Source organism: Crocodylus siamensis, chromosome 8 (genome assembly GCF_052110815.1).
Source record: "Crocodylus siamensis isolate JL-2025a chromosome 8, ASM5211081v1, whole genome shotgun sequence".
Taxonomy (NCBI): domain Eukaryota; kingdom Metazoa; phylum Chordata; order Crocodylia; family Crocodylidae; genus Crocodylus; species Crocodylus siamensis.
Window position 1 is genome coordinate 41,188,626 of NC_143402.1, and position 18,749 is coordinate 41,207,374.

Sequence of the window (18,749 nt, forward strand, 5' to 3'; positions counted from 1 at the left end):
GTGTATGCATGTGCCTGTTTGCGAGTGCGTATGTATGCACATGCATGTAGGTGCCTATGTATGCATGTTTGCGCGCACCTGCGTGTCTGTGCATGTGTCCGTGTGCATGCACCTGCCTGTGTGCTTATGTGCATGCACCTGCGTGTGCCTGAATGTGTGCTTGCATGTGTCTTTGTGCGTCTGTGTGCCTGCATCTGTGTGCGTTTGCCTGAGTGTGTGTAAGCCTGCATGTCTGTGCTTGCGTACCTGTGTGCCTGTGTCTCTGCGTCTGTGTGCCTGAATGTCTGCTTGTGTCTGCCTGTATCTGTGTATGTGCCTACACATCTGTGTGTCTCTGTGTGTACCTGCATGTGTGTGTGTGCCTGCAAGTCTGTGTGCACCTGCATGTCTGTTCCTGTCTATGTGCGCTTGCGTGTTTGTGTGTGTGTGTGTGTTCCTGCATGTCTGGGGGTGTGTGCGTGCCTGCACTTGCGTGCTTGTGTGTCACTGCATGCCTGTGTGTCACCATGCCTGCGTGTCTGTGTGTATACCTGTGTCTGTGTGTATGCCTGCATGTGCCGGTGTGTGTGTGCACCTGCACGTACCTTAATGTCTGTGTGTGTGTGCATGTGGGCCTGCCTGTCTGCATGTGTGTGTGCATCTACATTCCTCTGTGTGTGTGCCTGCATTTCTGTGTGTGCATGTGTGCACCTGTGTCTGCATGTGCCTGCATGCCTGTGTGTGCACCTGCATGTGTGCTGCATGTCTCTGTGTACCTGTGTGTCTGTGTGTGCCTGCATGTCTCTGCGTGTCTGCATGTGTGTGCCTGCCTGTCTGTGTGCGAACAGGCAAGAGAACTACAGGAGGAGGTGGCAAGACTCAAAAGCACCCTCTGCCATGAGACATTCATTGATTCTGTGTTTGAGAAGATCTTTGGGACTGTGGAGGAAGAAATACGAGAAGCAGCACTTGAGAAGAGGGAGGACCTGGACTCCCAAGAGAGTGGAAGCTGGAATCTCATGATTTGTGGCAGCAAGCAGAGATCTTCACCTCCACCTGCAGTCATTCATCTGGAGAACAAATATGCAGCTCTAGCAGCAGAGAGGGAGGAGCATGTTCTATTGGTGGAGGAAGACAGCCCAGGCCTCACCAAAGTGGGTAGGATCAAGATGACCGCCACCAAGAAGAAATGATGGGTGTTGGTGGTTGAAGACTTTTCTGTGGGGGATGGAGGGAGCCATCTGCCGGCCTGACCTATTGTCTTTGGAGGTCTGCTGCTTGCCCAGAGCCTAGATCCAAGATGTCACAGAAGGATTACCAAGGCTCATCCAGCCCTCTGACTAGTACCCTATGCTGCTCATAAGTGTGGACACCAATGATATTGCCAGGGGAGACCCTGAGCATATCAAAAGTGACTACAGGGCTCTGGGTGCAAGGGTGAGGGGGTCTAGGATTCAGGTTGCGTTCTCATCAATCCTTCTGGTCAAGGGAAAGGGCCCAGGTAGGAGCAGGTACATCCTGCAGATCAACACCTGGCTGCACAGGTGGTGTCGCCAGCAGGGATTTGACTTCTTCGACCATGGGATGTCGTTTCAAGAAGAAAGATTGCTGGGTGTAACGGGGTGCCAACCACAGGGGCATCTGAAAATGCCCAGAGGCACCCCAGAGTCCCATTTTTCATTTTAAGTTGCTTCTGGCAACTTAAAGACTCCCATTTACTTTCTTGCCACAACTTGCTGTTACTTTGGGTTCTTAAAAGGAAAGCTGTCCCAGGGCTTCTCGGATTCATTCTTGGCTCTCAAACACCGGGAGGTGATGAGCTGGGCAGAGCAGTTTGGGGAGGAAGTAGCAGCCCTCAGTGGTGAAAGAACAGGTTAGGGACTACTCAGAAAAGCTGAACACGTACAAGTCCACAGGACCAGATGGGATGCTGAGGGTGTTGGCTGATGTGATTGCAGAGCCATTGGCCAACATCTTTGAAAACTCATGGCGATCAGGAGAGCTCCCAGATGACTGGAAAAGGGCAAACATAGTGTCCATATTTAGAAAAGGAAAAAAGGAAGATCCAGGGAACTACAGATGAGTCAGCTGTCAAGTCAGTCAAGTAGTGTGTTGGTTGCCATTGATGCCCAAAAGTGAAGCCAGCCTCTGGCAGTGAGCCAGACCTAGAACTTTGATATTCCTAGCTTTCTTGTGATTACTCTGCCTAACTCTGCAGAGCAGCTGGCCACTAACTTATCAGCAACATCAGTTCCCCTTTCCTGTGCCCTGACATTGGCCCCAACCTTCTTCATTTCAACTTGCCAGCACACTGCCATCCCATGGAGTCAGCTGTCAGGCATGGCTGCTTCAAGGGCTCTGCTTTCTGTCTCCCTTAGTGCAAGGAGAGGTTAAGTGGGGAACCACCAGGCTACTCAAAGACAGGGTGCTGTATTACCAAAAGACCAAATACCCCAAAACCAGAGACAGGCTAAAAAGACCTGGTATAGAAAAAAAGGGTGGACAAATGCACTCTTGGAGTAGCTTCAGAAAGAGAGGGGGAATTGCTGCTGCTACTGCTGTGGAAGAGCAGCAAAACCCCCAGTTTTTCTTGTTTTTCTTTTTTTTTTTTAATTGCAATCACTCACCTTCCCCAACCATTTATGACTTTTTCTCTCCTTCTCTGTTCCTTATAGATAAGTTAAGTAAGCTAAGATGTAGCGTAAGCTTTAAACATTTTTATTTTGGTAGCAAGTTTTTGGTTTTGGATATCCACTGTTTTATATTGTATTATTATTAGGTTTGTATTGATTTTTACTGTTGTATATTGTATTATCATCATTTTTGTATTGATTTTTATTGTTTCATATGGATATTGTATGGTTTAGGTCTGTGTTTGTAAGTGAACCAAAGTCATGTCAAGTTTCCATTTTATATGTCAAGCCTCCATCTTCTGTCCTCTGCCTGGGCATCCCATGTTGCAACAATATGATTCATTGTATCCCTCCAATATAAACTGGTTCCCCGATGAATGAGTGTGATTGGGAATGATTGAAATACAATGGTTACTGGCCATTCAGTAGAGGCCTGCTATGACTGTGCCATCACCTCACGTTGATTCATCCAGGAACCTCAGACCTCACCCAGGAACAGAGACAAGACCAGCATTTGAAAGACAAAAGACCCCGCAGAACCAGCAACTCTCATTATTACAGACACCCGAAACTGCACATCCCTGCATGGAGCACTCATGCTCAGTACACCAGGGACTGACCTTTGCCTGGGCATTCCTCCTGTCACTAGGGTCACACAAGGTCTGCCCCTATAAAAAGGGGTAGTGAAGACAGACCCAGTGGGACGTCCTCTCCACCTGGACCAGCACCATGCCACACGACCTATCCACCCAGAGGCCCTGCCAGTGACCCCCCTCTGGACAACACCTACTAGACAAAGACCCTATCGCATCCAAGAACCCGGATGAAAGGCCAGGCCGCTCTGCCATGCCTATGCAGAGCGCCGATTGTGCACCACGTGCAGAGCACATGGCAGCTCCTGAGCCGGCTAGCGCCCCTGGGGAGCCAGGAGTGAAAAGCAGGCATTCACAGGCACGCGCGGCGGCAGAGAGAAGCACACACACAACCACATAAGGGGTGAACGCGGTGTCAAGATGTGATTGGCCAGAGCATAGTATATAACACCAACGCGGGAAAAGCCGCATTGGAGAGAGAGAGAAAAACACGGAACCGAGCAAAAAAGCACAGCAACGGCAGCTGGCCTGATCGCCCGAGCAGCCGCTCTCCCCGTCTCCTGCAGAAGACGTCCTTAAGGCCTTCACGGAAAATCCATCGGAAATGTCGACTGTGTGTTTTCATTTGGTAATGTATTGAGTTTGTAATGAGTTTAAGCTGTGTAATTTTCATATTAATTACTGCTGAGAGTGTTATGTATCTGTAATATATCTGTTGTATGTACCAATCCCGAAAATGAGCCGCTGACCAGGTCTGGGACTAGAGTTTAACTCAGCCACCCCAAGACTACTATCAAATAGTTTTGAAAGCAAGGGAGTTAACCTGAACCTCGTGACCCAGTGGATACCCTGTGTGTTGATGCAATTGTAATACTGTCCATCTCTCTGTCCCTCTCTGTCTCACTTTCTCTTTTCCCCTTTGCAAACCATTATTGTATGAACAAGTTTGGACATCTAGTTATTGTTAATAATAATAAGAAAAAAACCCTCAGAAGTCGTGACTGGTTCTTTCTCCTGGGCCAAGCATTATAAGAACCTGGGAGCCATTTTGTCAGCTCCACCACAGACCCCTTTCCAGCCTAGATAGGTAGCTATTACCTGCACACCTCCTCCTACAATTTGGACTCTCTCTCTCTCCTCCTGGACTTCAGTGGACTTCAGCCCCTGTACCAAGCCTCTCTAACCCCTGCTGCCAGCGTGTGTGTGTGCGCGTGCACGCACAAGCATGCAAGGGAACCAGTGAAACGTGTCACCATCTCCCTTGTTCAATAAAACCACTGTCATTTGCAACCCTGAGTTGGGTCATGTTTTACTAAATCCCAGTCCCTTCCTTGTCTTAAATTCCAGCCTCATTCTCTCAGCTTTAGTCCCCACCCTCCTCTGCTAGTCTCCCTATCTCCTCCCAATTCCATCTCCCCTTTTCTGCCATCGCTCAGCCTGCCCCGCTCCTACTGTCTTTTCCCTGCGATTTTCTGCTGCCTTTCTCTGCTTTCTTGCTGCCCTGCCGCCTGCTGCTTTTCCTATTGTTTTCTGCTGTCCATCTCTCTGTTTTCAGGCTTCCCCTGCACCTTCTGTACCACCCCCCCAGCAGCTTCCCAGCTCCTCTTAGCTGTCCTGCAGCTTTCTCCAGCTTCCGGCAGCTACTGCCACTTCCTGCAACTTCTGTAGCTGCCCTGGAGCCATCCTCGGGCTCCCCACACCTTCCCTTAGTCCCATTTTCCCTCCTCTCCCTATCTACCTTTTCAGCTCCCCAGTAGCTCTGGCTCCAGTCCCAGACTCTGTGCCGGCATGCTTCCTTGTTCTGCAGGCATTGAGCATTGTATTTTAATCAAGTAAGATCAGTTAACCTAAAGTTACCCCTGAGCCTCAGTTCTTCAGCCCAGGCCCCTGTAGTCTACCGGTTCTAATCCCAGTCCTGGTAACTTTAACCCCCTACACTTCTACTCTCCTACCTTAACCTTTCTCCAGGTATCCCAAATACACCAAGCACATACATATCACAATACCCAATTTAGGAACTCACCTGTGTGTATGTGTAGGTGGGTGGTATGTGTGTAAATTAGTGAATACACATATATAGATATCATTGTGTGGGGGGGGGTATATGAATTAGTAATCCACATGTGTATTGAATGTGCAGATGTTAGTAACTGATTCTGTCTAAATTTGGTGTGTGTAGTGTGTATGGGCTTAAACTGATGACAGGTGTGCATGAACCTAAACTAGTTATTTTGAATGTGTGTGTATCTGAGTTGCTAGTATGAGTGGGGTGTGTGTGTGTGGGGGGGGCATTGTGTGCATGAGATACAAATTAGTGATCTAACTTCTGGGGTGTATAGTGTATGTGCTTGAATTGGTGATAGGTATGCATGTGCCTAAGCTGATTTGGATGTGTATGTGCCTGAGCTGGTAGTGTGCATGTGCATGCACCTGATTGATTTGTGTGTTTGTATATGTGTAATTGTGTTACACCCTCCTGTCTAACATTATTGAGATCCTGAGAGTACATATCATTACACACACAAAACAACCATTTCATCCACACATACACCAAATATAATTACCAGCAATAGTTGCTCAACATCAGCCCAGGGTGGCCAACCCAGGCTTATTGAGTAGATGATGATTTGAAGATAGCAGATTTAAAGATAATAGCTGAAGAGGGGTGAACAGATGCATCTGTGCTCCGATGAAGCAGCAGTAGAGAAAGAGACTCACCCAACTTGGCATTTTCAAAGTGTTCTTTTATAGGGATTGGCATCCTTTGTTTCAGTGCTTTGGGGTTTTTCCATACCCAGCTTCTGTTTTTGAGGTTGTTCTTCTTTTGTCTTCAGCTTATCTTAGCCTTGGAGTGTTCTTGTTGCCTGTCTGGTAGAATTTTTTCTTCTGTTATCTCCTTTGTACCCTCGAGCTTCAAAGGGATTCTTCAGCCATTGGTTAGTTAGTTACTGGCGGGTAAATTACATTTGGCACCTTGTTGCTTACATAAACAGTTAAATTTTCTTCTCCCATCTCTATGCCATTCTCTCACCACTCCCCTTTTACATACACTCATACATAAAGGCTATGCAGAGTTCACTCACTTATGTCAAGCAGAAGGCTACAAAATGGAGCTTTCAAGTTGCTTACAGGACAAGACTAACATGGTTATATTTTACTACTATTATACTCTATGTTAACATCAGCTACGTTAAGTTCATGCTACACCAACCCTAACACCAACCCGAAACCTAACTGGGTGAGAGGTAGGTGGGAGGTTTAATCCTTATAGGTCAAACATTATTTAGGAAAGGGCCAGATTTACCCATTAGAGACCCATGCACAATTTTGTCCTCTTTTCTTGCTTCACACATGGCAGTAAAAAGAGGAACAACCTTCAACCTCTGGGCCACAACTTTGGGGAAAAATCGCACCTTTTAAACCAAATTTTGAATCTGGCCTAAACAACCACTTCTCCTCAGATTTCTCCCTAAAAGGTAAGGTGAACCTTGACCCTGTCCATATCTATCACGTTTAATTAATAATCACTAAAAGGAAGGCTTGTGGTACATGAATGAAACAGTTTATTAAAGAAACACAAAAAAGCCACTACTATGTTAGTAATGTATATAAAGGACAACAGTAACACCAGTAATAATCAACACTAAGTATTCCTTAGTCCTATAAATCCTATAACCAGAACAAAGGGACAGCAATCATGAGAGAGATTTATTGGACCACTGCTGTCATCGGTTCTGTCTGCCTCTTCAGACCCAGTGCCAGGCTTACCTTACCCTATTTACCAGTTACTGGTCTTATAGAAGGGTATATGACAGAAAGGATAGCCCACAAATGTATCCCTTTCCAAGATATGGGGAATACTCACCAACTACTCAGTGGGGCCACTACCAAAGCCCTTATGCACCTGATGGGAAAATGTCAGGGAGCCAACCTCTGACCGAGTTATAGCAGTGTCTTGAGGGGTGGTCTCCGACCACTCCAGGGATCCTTGCCCCTCGCAAAGGGCCCAGATTCCATGGAAGATCTATACCAACTCATACAAGTTATCACTCTCTCTCAGTCCCCTCAATCAGTGTCTATCAAATCAGTTCTTACAGGCCTTCAGGCATACCTATACAATCTCTCTCACAAGCAGACCCTCACCGCCATACAGAACACCAGCCACACATCCATTGAGCCCCTTCCTCACAGAAACCTTTTAAGGGGCCGGTGTGCACAGAACTTTGGATGATGCACTCATCCCCAAAATGTGCATACTGTGCTCTATCCCTTATACCCGAGGGGTGTCGTATGGAAAATTACAAAACTGAGGACCATAATGACATCATTTGTCCTACTTACAGTCTCACCCATGAATGGCCTTACCAGCTTGAACTGTCCTGATCCCATAACCTAACATGAGTCAGCCACGAGCATCTTAATTTGCTCTCAACAGCAACTTCATTTCATTTTCTACCTGTTGCTGCCCGAATCAAAAAGTTGCCCTCAGTGTTTTCTGATGACATCATCAAGGGGAAGATCTGCTGATAACCTCAGGAAGACACCTGGCCCAACTTATACTTCCAGCCTTCTGTTGCCATCTTCCAACGTCAGCAAAGCCATACTAGTTAAATCTCTAAGAAGGAGACTACATTAAGCCCTGCAACATCCCAACCCCATCTCCCCAACTCTTTGGCACAAGCCCCTGGAAACATTTAAAAATATTAGTGGAAAAGAAAGCATTTCAAGGGCTTCCTGAACGTTTTATTAACAGCTGCTATTTTTTGAGGTCTGAGATCTCTTGGTTTCCACCTGACACCTCAGCTTTTATAATTTCTGAAATAAAACACCAGTGTCAGGTCCAAGTTCTCTTCCTTCAAAGGGACATGATTTCCCATAGTAACGAGGCAGAAAGGTCAGATCTCCAAGAGTCCTTTCCTCGGGAGCAACAGCCAGCCTGGACAGTAACTTGTCTGCAGTGGCTGGGATCACTGGCTGCAGGAGAGTTCCATAAACCCGAAGACATTCAAGGGTGACGTGGAGGATAGTGTTGAGCCAGCACTTCTCAGCAGGGTTCTTTTGGCACAGTTTCCAAGGTGCATGTCTCTGGAAGAAGCCATTGGTTTGCCTCACACATGCAGTGATGGATTCCAAAGCCTTGTATATTTGAAAGTTCTCAAAATAGTTTGTCACTTTGAGAGGCAGGAGTGTTACTGATGTCACCAGCTCATAGTCCTCCCTCAAAGCTCTACCCAAGGCTTCTGCCTCAACATGGTCAGAGCTCCTGGGAAAATATGACTCTGAAAAAGGTGGGTAGATCCCACTGGGGTTTATGCTGGGAGCTGTACAGCGATTCAGAAGCCCCCCAAGGGCATCTGCCAGCTCTGAATTCACAATCTTAATAACCTTTTTGTCATAATAGTCACAGTCTCGCTCAGGGACACCTTGCCTTAGCAGGAAGTACCTAAAACCATCTACTGTATACTGCCTGAAGCAGGCCAGTGGGTCCACCACATTACCTAGGCTTTTAGACATCTTCTGCCCATGGACTGTCCAGTGGGAGTGCACATATATCCGTTCTGGTGGGTCCAGTCCCACTGCCATCAGTAACGCTGGCCAGTAGATGGCATGGAACTTAAGGATGTCCTTACCCACAATGTGGTGCACAGCAGGCCACCAGGCATTATGTGCATCAGGATAACCCAATACAGTCAGGTAGTTTACCAAGGCATCTAACCACACGTAAATGGTTTGTGTTGAATCATCAGGGACAGGAATACCCCACTGTAATCGACTCCTGTCACGGGAAACGGAGAGGTCTGGCAAGTCATCTTCCAGCCACTGCAGCACACTGTGGTAGAAAGGCTCAGGGGAAATTGCATTCTTGTCACCATGGAGCCATTTCTGCAATGGTTGTCTGAATTCAGATAGCTTGAATATATAATTCTCTTCTTTGGTCCAGTGTACCTAAGAATTCCAGATATAAAAGAATTACAACCAACATCCTCCACTACTGGTCCTACAAGTTATGCGCACTTTTGTTAAATGTGAAAATGCAGTTGTAGGCACTCAATGCCCTAAGTACCTTGTGCCCTCCTACAGCACAAGAGTGTAATTCTCAAAACGTAGGTTTTGAATAGCCAGGAAATGGACAGGAAAAGGGCCTTTACATTTTTGTTACAAGGGACACCCCAGCAAATGTATCTGTAGCCTCCAATTTTGTTTGCCCAGGGCACCAGTACACATTAATCCACTCGGGGTGGGGAGGGTGGAACAGGGCTGGACCCAAAGTGGGGGGAGGGGGAGGGCAGTGTGCACATGGCCAGATGCACGGCTCCGTCCCTACCTGCCTGCCCCATCATTCTTGATGGGCAATTTGCTAGTTTTCCTTATATCAGTGCCAATTCAATATTGGACTGATGTATCAGTGCACCTCTATAGGAAATGCAACACTACAGCAATGAGGCTGATATAACACAGCCCCACCCTAAAGTTTCACCAGCTTTGCATAAATTGCTTTTTAAACTCGTTTACTGAAATTAGTAGAAATCTTTGGGTAGACACTTACTTTAAGAGTGTCTCAACTTTGCTCCTAATCAACCCAAGACAAACTGATCTAAATCAGAGTGCTCACTGCACCTTTTGTACTTGTTTACATTAAATTAAGTCATTCTTTTATATTAAGATGGTGCAAACTTTACATTGGACAAATTCTGAGTCAAGTGACTAATAACACACATAAAAGTTAGAACCAAAGATCCTGGTTATCTTTGTTTAAAAATTCTAACTTCTCTGATTACCACCCCCCCAATTCTCTAATTAAAAAAACCCAAATCCATGTTTTTCGGCAATTAAAATGAAATTCCACTACACACATACACACACACACATTAGTTGAACACAATGTTTTGTTGATACATTTACAATTTTAAAGCAACTTGGAAGCCTACCAATGCCTCAATCATTATAATAAAATACATTCTGAACACCTATATATTTTGTCAGTGCCCTGCCCATGCCAGTGCCCCTCACTCCTGACCCAGTCTCCCACCCCCTGCCAGCCACACTGGTGGGGTGCAGTGGGGAGGACCAGCATCACACTCCATAGCAGCAGTGTAAAATGGAGTGTGGCTTTGGCCTAGGCCATGCTGCAGGAAGCAAAAGGAGGGCAAGGGACTCCAAGCAGTCTCTGCCCAGGCTAGAGTGCAGTGGCTCTGGCTCATACAGGAAGTTTCATAGTGTTATAGTTTCATAGAAGGAAGTGGCGGAGCAACTCTGGCCCTGGCACAGGATGGAGGAGGAAATGCTTATGGCACCCCACACCCCAGGCTGGGGCTCCTGTGGTGCACCAGGCAGCCCCCTAGGCAGTGCCTCCTGGCTGCCCTGCCCCATCTCCTGAGATGGGGACACAGCACTGGACACAGCTACCCACTGCCTCTGAAGGACCTCCCCTTCCCCTTACCCCACTGGAGGAGCAGGTGCCTCCGAGTAGCTGCTGGCAACAGCATGGAGCTGGGCTTACCAGTGGCACTAAGTGCTACCTCAGACCCACCTGCCCCTCTGCAGCCCTGGCACCTGGACATCTACCCCCAGCACTGGAAGGTGCCTAACCCCCTCCCTCGCCCCCAACCTGTGCCCCACATATTGTACACACACAAACCCCACACACAGCCCCCCAAACAGTCCCCAAGGCCTGGCCCTCCAACCCCTACTCCCCATAGACTTACCTATATCCGCCAGGGCTGCTCCCACCACCCCGCCTGGCTGTATGCTAGCCACATGTGCATGCACATGTACATGCATGAGGCACCCCCTTCCCCCAAATGCCCACCTCAGGGTGGGCTGCACTGTCCTGCTGCCTGCCCCCAGGTGCACGCGCAGTTGCCACCAGCATGGAGCTGATGCTGGAGCTGTGTGGCCCGGCGCAGCTGCTTGCAGCCTGCCCGCTGCTTGCTGCAGCTGCCCAGAGCCCAGGCTGGCTACAAACATCTGTGCCGGGCTCTGGAGTCCAGTCACCAGCTCTGTGCCAGGAGCAGGGGAGAGACGGGGGTTGTGCTGCCTCAGGCCTCTCCCCCACTGCCCACTCCGAGGTGCGTGTGCACGCGTTGGTACCGAACTGATGCCAGGGCTCTGGAGTCTGGTGCAGCTGTTTGCAGCCTCCCAGCTGCAGCTGGTCCCAGCTCTGGATAGCTGCTGTCAGCTGGAAGCCCGGGCTGCTCCCAGCAGGCAGCCGGGATGCTGCAAGCCCTGCAGGGAGCAGCCCAGGCTCCAGCAGCTACCCAGAGGCGGGGTAGCTGTTGACAGCCACAGAGCCCGGGCTTGGAGGCAGGGGCCTTAGGCGAGGGCAAGGGGCAGCAGGGCTGGGGGGCAAAGGGCACAAGCAGGGCATCCTGACATGTACCCCCTGCCCTCGTTTTGTTTTTCTGGCATGCCAGCACTCTGGCACCTTCCAAGGTAGGCATTGTGGGGGTTTTCAGCACTGTGTCCAAAAACCGCTGCCTACCCATCCTAGGAGCTGAGATCAGCCCAAGAAGAATAAGAAGCCAAGGTACAGCCCACAGTGAAAACTACCGGATTATGCTGCAAGCTACCTGGTGGCCGCTCTCCTTAGAGACCTTGTGGGCACGGCCCTGTGCGTCGGGGCTTTCGGCGACCTGCGCCTCGGAGACGAAGCACTCGCTAGCGGTGCAGTACCAGCCTTCGTAGTGTCCCTTGTAGAGCCACCCGCCAGCCCGCAGCACCTCCCAGAAGTGCTGCACTGCGCGGCTGTGGCGCGGCTCGCTCGTGCGGACAAAGTCGTTGAAGGAGACGGCGGCCTGCGCCAGCGCCGCGCGGAACTGCCCCGACACACGGGCGCACAGTGCGGAGGGCGCCGCCCCGGCCTCCGCCGCCGCCTGCTGGATCTTCAGCCCGTGCTCGTCCGTGCCTGCAACCGACAGCAGAGGCGGCCGCCGTCAGCGACCCGCCCCGGCCCGGCCCGGCCCAGCCCCGTCCATCCCGCCCCGCCCTAATCCGATCCCCCCGGCCCGGCCCCGCGCCGGCCTGACCAGTGCTGAGGCGGCTGCTGCCCGGGTGGCGCAGGCTACGGTGCCGGTGCAGCGCGTCTGCCAGCACCGCCGAGTAGACGTGCCCGATGTGCGGCGGCCCGTTCACGTAGAAGATCGGGGTGGAGACAAGCCGGGGGAGCTCGGGGCCGGGGCCGGGGCTGCCCCTTAGAGGAGCGGTTCCTGACGATCGCCGCAGCGGACGAAGGAAGAGGCGGTGCGGTAGCAGCAGCCGCATGGCCTAGAGCGCGCAGGTCGCACCATAGAGACTGGAGGCCAGAACATCCCAACAACTCTAGAGACTTCCGGAAGAGGCATAGAGTGTTCTACGTGACCACCGCAAGACGCATGCGCGCCGGGAGTAGCCAATCGGGGCTGGGGTCACGTGTGGCTGCGGACGCGCCGTGGGCGGGTCTTCGTGGCGGTCGGTGCGCGCCGGACGGGCCACGGGGGGAGTTGGGCCAGCATGTTCCAGTGCCGCGGGGCCGCCGCCGCAGGGGGGGCGCTGGGGTGGACACTCGCTTCCCGCACCACGCCCGCAGGTCAGCGGGGTCTGGGGACGGCCGGGGTGGGGCGGGGGCGTCTGCCGGGCGCTGTCGCCTCCTGACCTCGGTGCCCGCGCGGCCTCCCTTCCCTTCCCTCCTGCGCGGTTCTGAGCAGAGTCCCGCTGGGTGGCGGCCGCGGGCTTCCCGGACACGTCCCTGCCCCCCATCGTCACTAGCCGGCACCATCCCCTGCGCCCGTTCCTGCCTGTCTGTGGTTGTCCCCGGAACTGAGTTGTTCCTCGCTCAGGGGCATCCCTCCGGGTATTGCCAGGCTTGCTCCTGCTAGGCCTGGGGCCACTGCCCCATAACCAAGGGGCCCTGAGGATGGGACAGAGTAGGATGGTGCTCCCCAGTGGCCCTCATGACTGACATGTTGGAAGGCATCGGGGAGGTTTTGAGTCCACAAGAGAAAACTCCTGAAAGATCAGTGGAAGAAGATGTGAGGGGTGAGCTGCACCACCTTTTACTCGCATCCAACTTTGCAATAGCACATCTGTAGGGAGTGATCTCCTCCCTGACACCACTGCTAACTGGCTGGTTAGAGCTGCGGTGCTGTCTGGCTGCTGTCTGATGTTTCCGTGAGAGCATTTAAGGAGGTAGTCTTGAGCTACTATAGCTTGAAGCCCTTGTATGCAAACTTCCTTTCCATGACTTATTAGTCCTCTGCTGCAGGAGGTCCCTCTCACCTCTTCAGATTGTGCATGCCTTAAAAATGTACCGCAAGGCAAAATATATAGCTTGTATTTGCCTTGTAATGTATCTCTTCTCATGTAAGATCCTGTATTAGATAAGGATCTTATATGGGGGCTAGAAGAGGGCTTCACACCTTGTTCTGTTTGTCCTTCATATTTGGAATAGCTGGGCTACGCTTGGGGCGATGCTAGGAGTATGCATGTGTCTGTGTTCATGGCAGGAGGGAGAGTGTTTATCTCTGTGTGTCCATGTGCAGAGTGAGCGAGTAGAGTGCACGCCTGTCTGATTGCATCTTCTGTGCGCATGCATGTGTGAGTGCATGCATCTGTTCATGGCAGGGAGAGTATGTTTGTGTCTGTGTCCATGTGGAGAGTGAGTGTGAGTGAGTGTGTGCGTGCCTCTGTGTGTATATGTTTGGCCACAGCAGAGGAGGGGGGTAGGTAGCAGGGAGAGGGTGCAGGCATGTACCCCCTCACCCCCAGTCCGGCAGGGTCCACCCAGCCTTCCCCGCCAGCACCAGGAGGGGAAGGGACCCTTCCTCCATCTCTCTGTAGCCTAGCTCCCGTGGGGCCAGGAGACCTCCATTTTTGTGTTTGCCCAGGGCACTAGTACACATTAATCCGCCCCTGGCGGGGGGTGGAGCAGGGCTAGACCTGGAGTGGGGGCGGGGAGGGAGGAGCAGCGCCAACCCAGGGTGGCGGGATGCTGAGTGGGGCCAGACCCAGACCAGCGGGGGGGCTTCATCCCAATCCACCCGCCCCTGTCATTCTTGACAGGCCATTTGCTAGTTTTCAGTATCATCCCTTTCTTCATGCTCCCAGATTTTTGGAAAATTCTACTTCTGTTCTGAATTTGTACATTATTAATTTCTCCCTAAAAGTTGAGCAAAAGGTTTAGTTGATCTCAAAAATAATTTTGTCTTGTGTTAAGAAATTCTACAGGTTTCTTGCTTTCTTGCATCTTTCTTATGCTACATGCACCAAGTTGGCTTTGCTGGAATAAAACTGATAGCTTGAAAATTATTTCCTGTTCAGAATTGACTAAAGAAAATTCAGTTTCCAAAGGGAGACATTAAGAGAAATGCATTGTATCTGCATTCACAACTCTTCAAGGAACATACAGATGAGTTCAAGCAGCTCACAGGCACTACTTGTGTAGCCTGCACAGATAGCAAACTTTGGCAACCTAGACACTTGAGCTGAAAGATTTAACAAGCTCTATAAATGTAAAATATGTAACTGAACTGTTGACACTATATAATTAAGTGCTGCATTCCATTATATGATTTAGATGTTTAACTTAGCTGTGTTGTGCATATAGATACATATTTTTTTTCCTTTGTTGTGAAAGATTCATTTTTTGAGGTACAGATTTCAAAAGTGTACAGGATGTGTAATGTGGCAGTAGACTTTGGATTTCTTGAAGTTTTGTGACCTTAATTGAATGGCAGGGTAGTGAATGCAGGTTTTTGTATCTAAATACTGAAAATTTAGTTGTATGGCATAATATGGCATAATAGTTTTTTGTGTTTATTTCACAAAACCTGAACTCACCCTCCCCAAACACCCTGTCATTTTAATGTCCTTTCCTTAGGAATGTCTGCATTCATGTGTGGTGTACAGTTAGACCTCTCCAGTTGCTTAGGCCTGTATTTTATGAAGAGCCATTGATTTTTAGGGGTCTCAGTTGTGAACCCATTATATTTGTGTTTGGGCTGGGAATTGCTGAGTTAAGATTGTGCAGTTATTGGGAGGGGCAGCAGGAACACCAAAACATGCAAGAAAAAAATTCTGAGAGCAGAACTAAGTGGAAGAAATGCCACACTTCTACTATAGGGGTTTTAGGTTGTAGTCATGTTGGTCTAAAGACATAGATAGACAAGGTTCTTTGGGTGAATCTGATAGGTTTTATTAAACCAACTTAAATAATTGGAAAACATTTTCTTAGCATGGTTTCAGGTTTAAAAACCCTTTGTCAGGCTGAGGACGCATCTGCAGTTGGTGTGCGCTCTTCCTGGATAGAAACATTCCTGCTAGAGGTTGCCAACCTACAGGTGTTAATACTAGAGGTACACTGATACATCGGTCAGATATTGGATTGGCACTGATATAAAGAAAATTTAATATATCGGAAATCAGCCATATCAGGCCGATAATTTGGCTGATAAATGGCCTGTGCATGTGCACAGCGCAGCACAGACAGCAAGGAGCACAGCTTGACAGCGTGGACAGCTGCCTCCAGCTGGTAAGTCTGGTGGGAAGGGGGAAGGGAAGGGATGTGGGGGGCAGATCAAGGCCCCTATGGGGAGGGAGGACGGGGGTTGAAGTTGGGCATGGGGCAAGTGCTGTCCAGCCAGGGCGGGACAGGTGCAGGACAGAGCTGTGGCTCATCCAGGTAAAGCAATGGGGCAGCTCACACCACTCGACCAAGAGCCTTGTTCAGCGGTCACCTGCTCGTGCCGCTGCCGCTGCCACTGCCACTCGTCTGGGAGGGCATGGGGGGCATGTGCCCCTGGATCCGCATGGGGCATGCTGGGGCTGCACCAAGCTCTTCCTGGCAGGACGGGGCTGCTCTGGACCAGGCAGCTGCAGCACTGGGAGGGGGGTATATTGAATTTGTGGCTACAGCCCCCACCTGTGGCCCCTCCAAGCGCAGCCCTGCTCTGCTGAGAAGAGCTTGGGACAGCCCCAGGCCACCCTGCGCAGAGCTGGGGGCACACACACACCCCCCCTGCACCCTCCCAGATGAGCAACAGGAGCACAGCAGGACAAGCAGGCGAGCTCCGGACAAGGCTTCTGGCCGAAGAGTGCAAGACAGTGGGAGCTGTGTGCCTCCCCGCCCCCTGCCTAATCTTTGCTAGACTTGAGGGGGACAGTAGTCTGGGGAAGTCATAGGGAGCCTTTCTTCACTGGTCTGTTCTTCCTGGGGACTTGGAGTGAAGGAGCAGCTGCTTCCCATTCCTTCCCTAGACTGTGACCTCATTATGGAGAAGGCATGGGGGACTAGGAGAGAAGAGGCATCTGCAAACTGGAATGTCCGTATGCTTCCTCTCTAGGGAAGATTTGTACTGCTGCACATTTCCCAGAAATATGCAGCAGTAGAAATAAATGCCAGTCCATTTCTTAAATATGCTATCCCAGGCATAACGGTAAATGAAACTTGAATGTGGAGTTGTGCCTGAAGTTCCCCAAAGTGGATGTGCAAAATCAGTGTCCCTTCCACAAATTTTAACTTTAGCTTGAACCTACTAGTGTAGGAACCACTCCTTCAGTCTGAAGTCAGTGGGACCTACCCATCATCTGAATATTCAGATGCATAGAGCAAACAGTTCCTTACATTCAGTGGAAATGGTATGTTCTGCAAAGAAAGTCCAGTCACTTCAACTGAAGGCTAGAATACACATACAGTAAAGTAAAATAATACAAAGCACAAGTTTAAGTGGATATGCATGTCTCTTCTCTGCTGGAGACGTTGACTCCACCAGTAGGGTGTGCTGGTTTAAACACTACTGGAGAGTCATAGTAACTACGAGTGGAAATGTGTTTTGGATCAAAACAGTGCTAGTGCAGGTGTAACTCAAACCACATTGAGTAAGCAAAATGACTTTTCTTTTTGCTGGAACACCTACATCAGCATATTGGCCCCAAATTGTTTTGAAACATCCTATTGTAGAAAAGAGAAAGGAGAACCTGCAGGTATGGGGCCTTGTACCACAAGTTTTGTCCAGAGTCCAACTCTGTCTCTGAAGCTGAGATTTGATTTCATACATGAAGTTGGTCTATCCCCCTTCTGATCCTCTCCCTGTCATGCACCAGTAGTCAAGCATTGCTACTTAACAAGAATTCTTCTGTCAGGGAGATGGTGACTGTGCCTGAAGACTGACCGTCTATTCAAAGGAAGTTCCTGCTGGCATCTTGCATGGGAATTTCTTTCTTTGGACAACGAAAATAAGGGCCTGCAGCCTCTTAGTCACAATAATAATTCCTCTCTGCTCTGAGCAGTATTGTTTATGAAAATGGTATTCCATTTGAGTGAGCCCAGCATAATATGCAGCATCTAGGAATGACTGTGTAAGGCACATCAGAACCTTTATTTGCAATCAGTTTCCCTTGCGCTGGAAAAGCTTGCTTTACACAAGGTTTCATGAAACTGTCTGCACCTTGCCGGAGTTATTTAGCTCTCTTATAGTATTGTACTAAAGCTGTTCTGCTCCTTATCCAGGTGGTAGCATGTGCAGAGCAGTGTAGTATGTCAGCATGCTACTGCCTGGCACTGTAGGAATTTTCAAGGGAAGGGATGTCAAACACATGACCCGTGGAGATTTATGATAGGTTGTTGGACTGTAGTTTGCACTGGACTTCGTGTTCTGCATGGAGCACCAGGTCCAGCCCATGTGTCACATGCACAGAGTCATGCAGCTGGTGTGTGCTGCATGTGGTGTGTAGCATCGGTTGTGCTGCATGTGGTGCCCTGCCACCAGCCTTGCATGTTGCAGTTACCTGGATTGATTCTCTACTCTCTGCAGCACCAGGTCCTGCCTGCATGCCATAGGTAGCACATGCCCCTGGGGGCTGGCGCATGCAGCATATTAGCTGGACCAGTTGCCATGAGCATTCTGCAGGGTGTCAGTCTTAGCTTAGCCCTCAGACCAACGTAGGGATGTCAGTTGGCTCCTGGAGCTGAATGAGTTTGACACACCTGTTCTAGAGAGTCTGCTAGCCTCTCTTTCTATATCTGCCTGTTGATCTTGCCTACACAGTCTACTTATTAAAAACCAATGTCATGGACATCTGTTAAGTAATAAAATGGGATTCTGAACTAGTATTAAAGGATTGACACAACATTTCATTCAATAAATGACAGAAAGACTTTATTTACTATAAGTATTCAAAGTTAAATGAGCCAAAACCATAATAAAGTCCAGTATTTACCTATAAGGTGATAATTTCTCACCAAACAAGCAAAAGAGAGGCAGTCTGTTTTCTTCACAGCTTCTCCAGATATGGATCCTCTCACCTAGAAGACAGGTGGGTGCAGCAGCAGTTCTTGCCAGAAGGAGCTTTCATTTTCAAAGTGCGCACTGTTGTTTCATTCCTCTTCGTATACCCTTTAGCTCAGCTTCTTCAAAACGTTCTTGTAGTTAATGTAAATTGAGAGAGTGAGTCCCAAGCAGTAATTGACAGGAAAATCCTGCTAATCAAACTGCTCATTATTGGTTATCAGAAAGTTCCAGTTTCAATGAATTACTGCTAAGTTTGGAACATATCAAGAAACTAATTAACC

General features: G+C 49.4%; 2 protein-coding genes across 6 annotated transcripts in view; one reads left to right on the forward strand and one right to left on the reverse strand.

Annotated features, from left to right (window-relative positions):
- Positions 1 to 6,751: 6,751 nt before the first annotated feature.
- MARS2 (methionyl-tRNA synthetase 2, mitochondrial) lies at positions 6,752 to 12,466 on the reverse strand. Its single transcript, XM_090061679.1, has 3 exons — positions 12,232 to 12,466; positions 11,776 to 12,110; positions 6,752 to 9,151 (listed from the first exon to the last, which is right to left on the reverse strand). Exons 1-3 carry the CDS (start codon positions 12,464 to 12,466, stop codon positions 8,012 to 8,014), a joined length of 1,710 nt encoding a protein of 569 aa, XP_089917805.1. The 3' UTR covers positions 6,752 to 8,011.
- Positions 12,467 to 12,522: 56 nt separating this feature from the next.
- The window catches only part of AIFM1 (apoptosis inducing factor mitochondria associated 1), a 36,980-nt gene continuing 30,753 nt past the window's right edge, over positions 12,523 to 18,749 (forward strand). For 2 of the 5 annotated variants that reach the window (XR_016444009.1, XM_090061676.1), the window contains exon 1: positions 12,809 to 13,219. Coding sequence is in view for 4 of the 5 variants with exons in the window: in XM_090061676.1 (XP_089917802.1) it covers positions 13,135 to 13,219 (85 nt within the window). In the remaining variant the exon portion in view is untranslated. Of the gene's footprint in view, positions 12,771 to 12,808; positions 13,220 to 18,749 lie in introns of those variants that run through there. The other 3 variants (XM_090061675.1, XM_090061674.1, XM_090061673.1) reach the window with 3 other exon arrangements.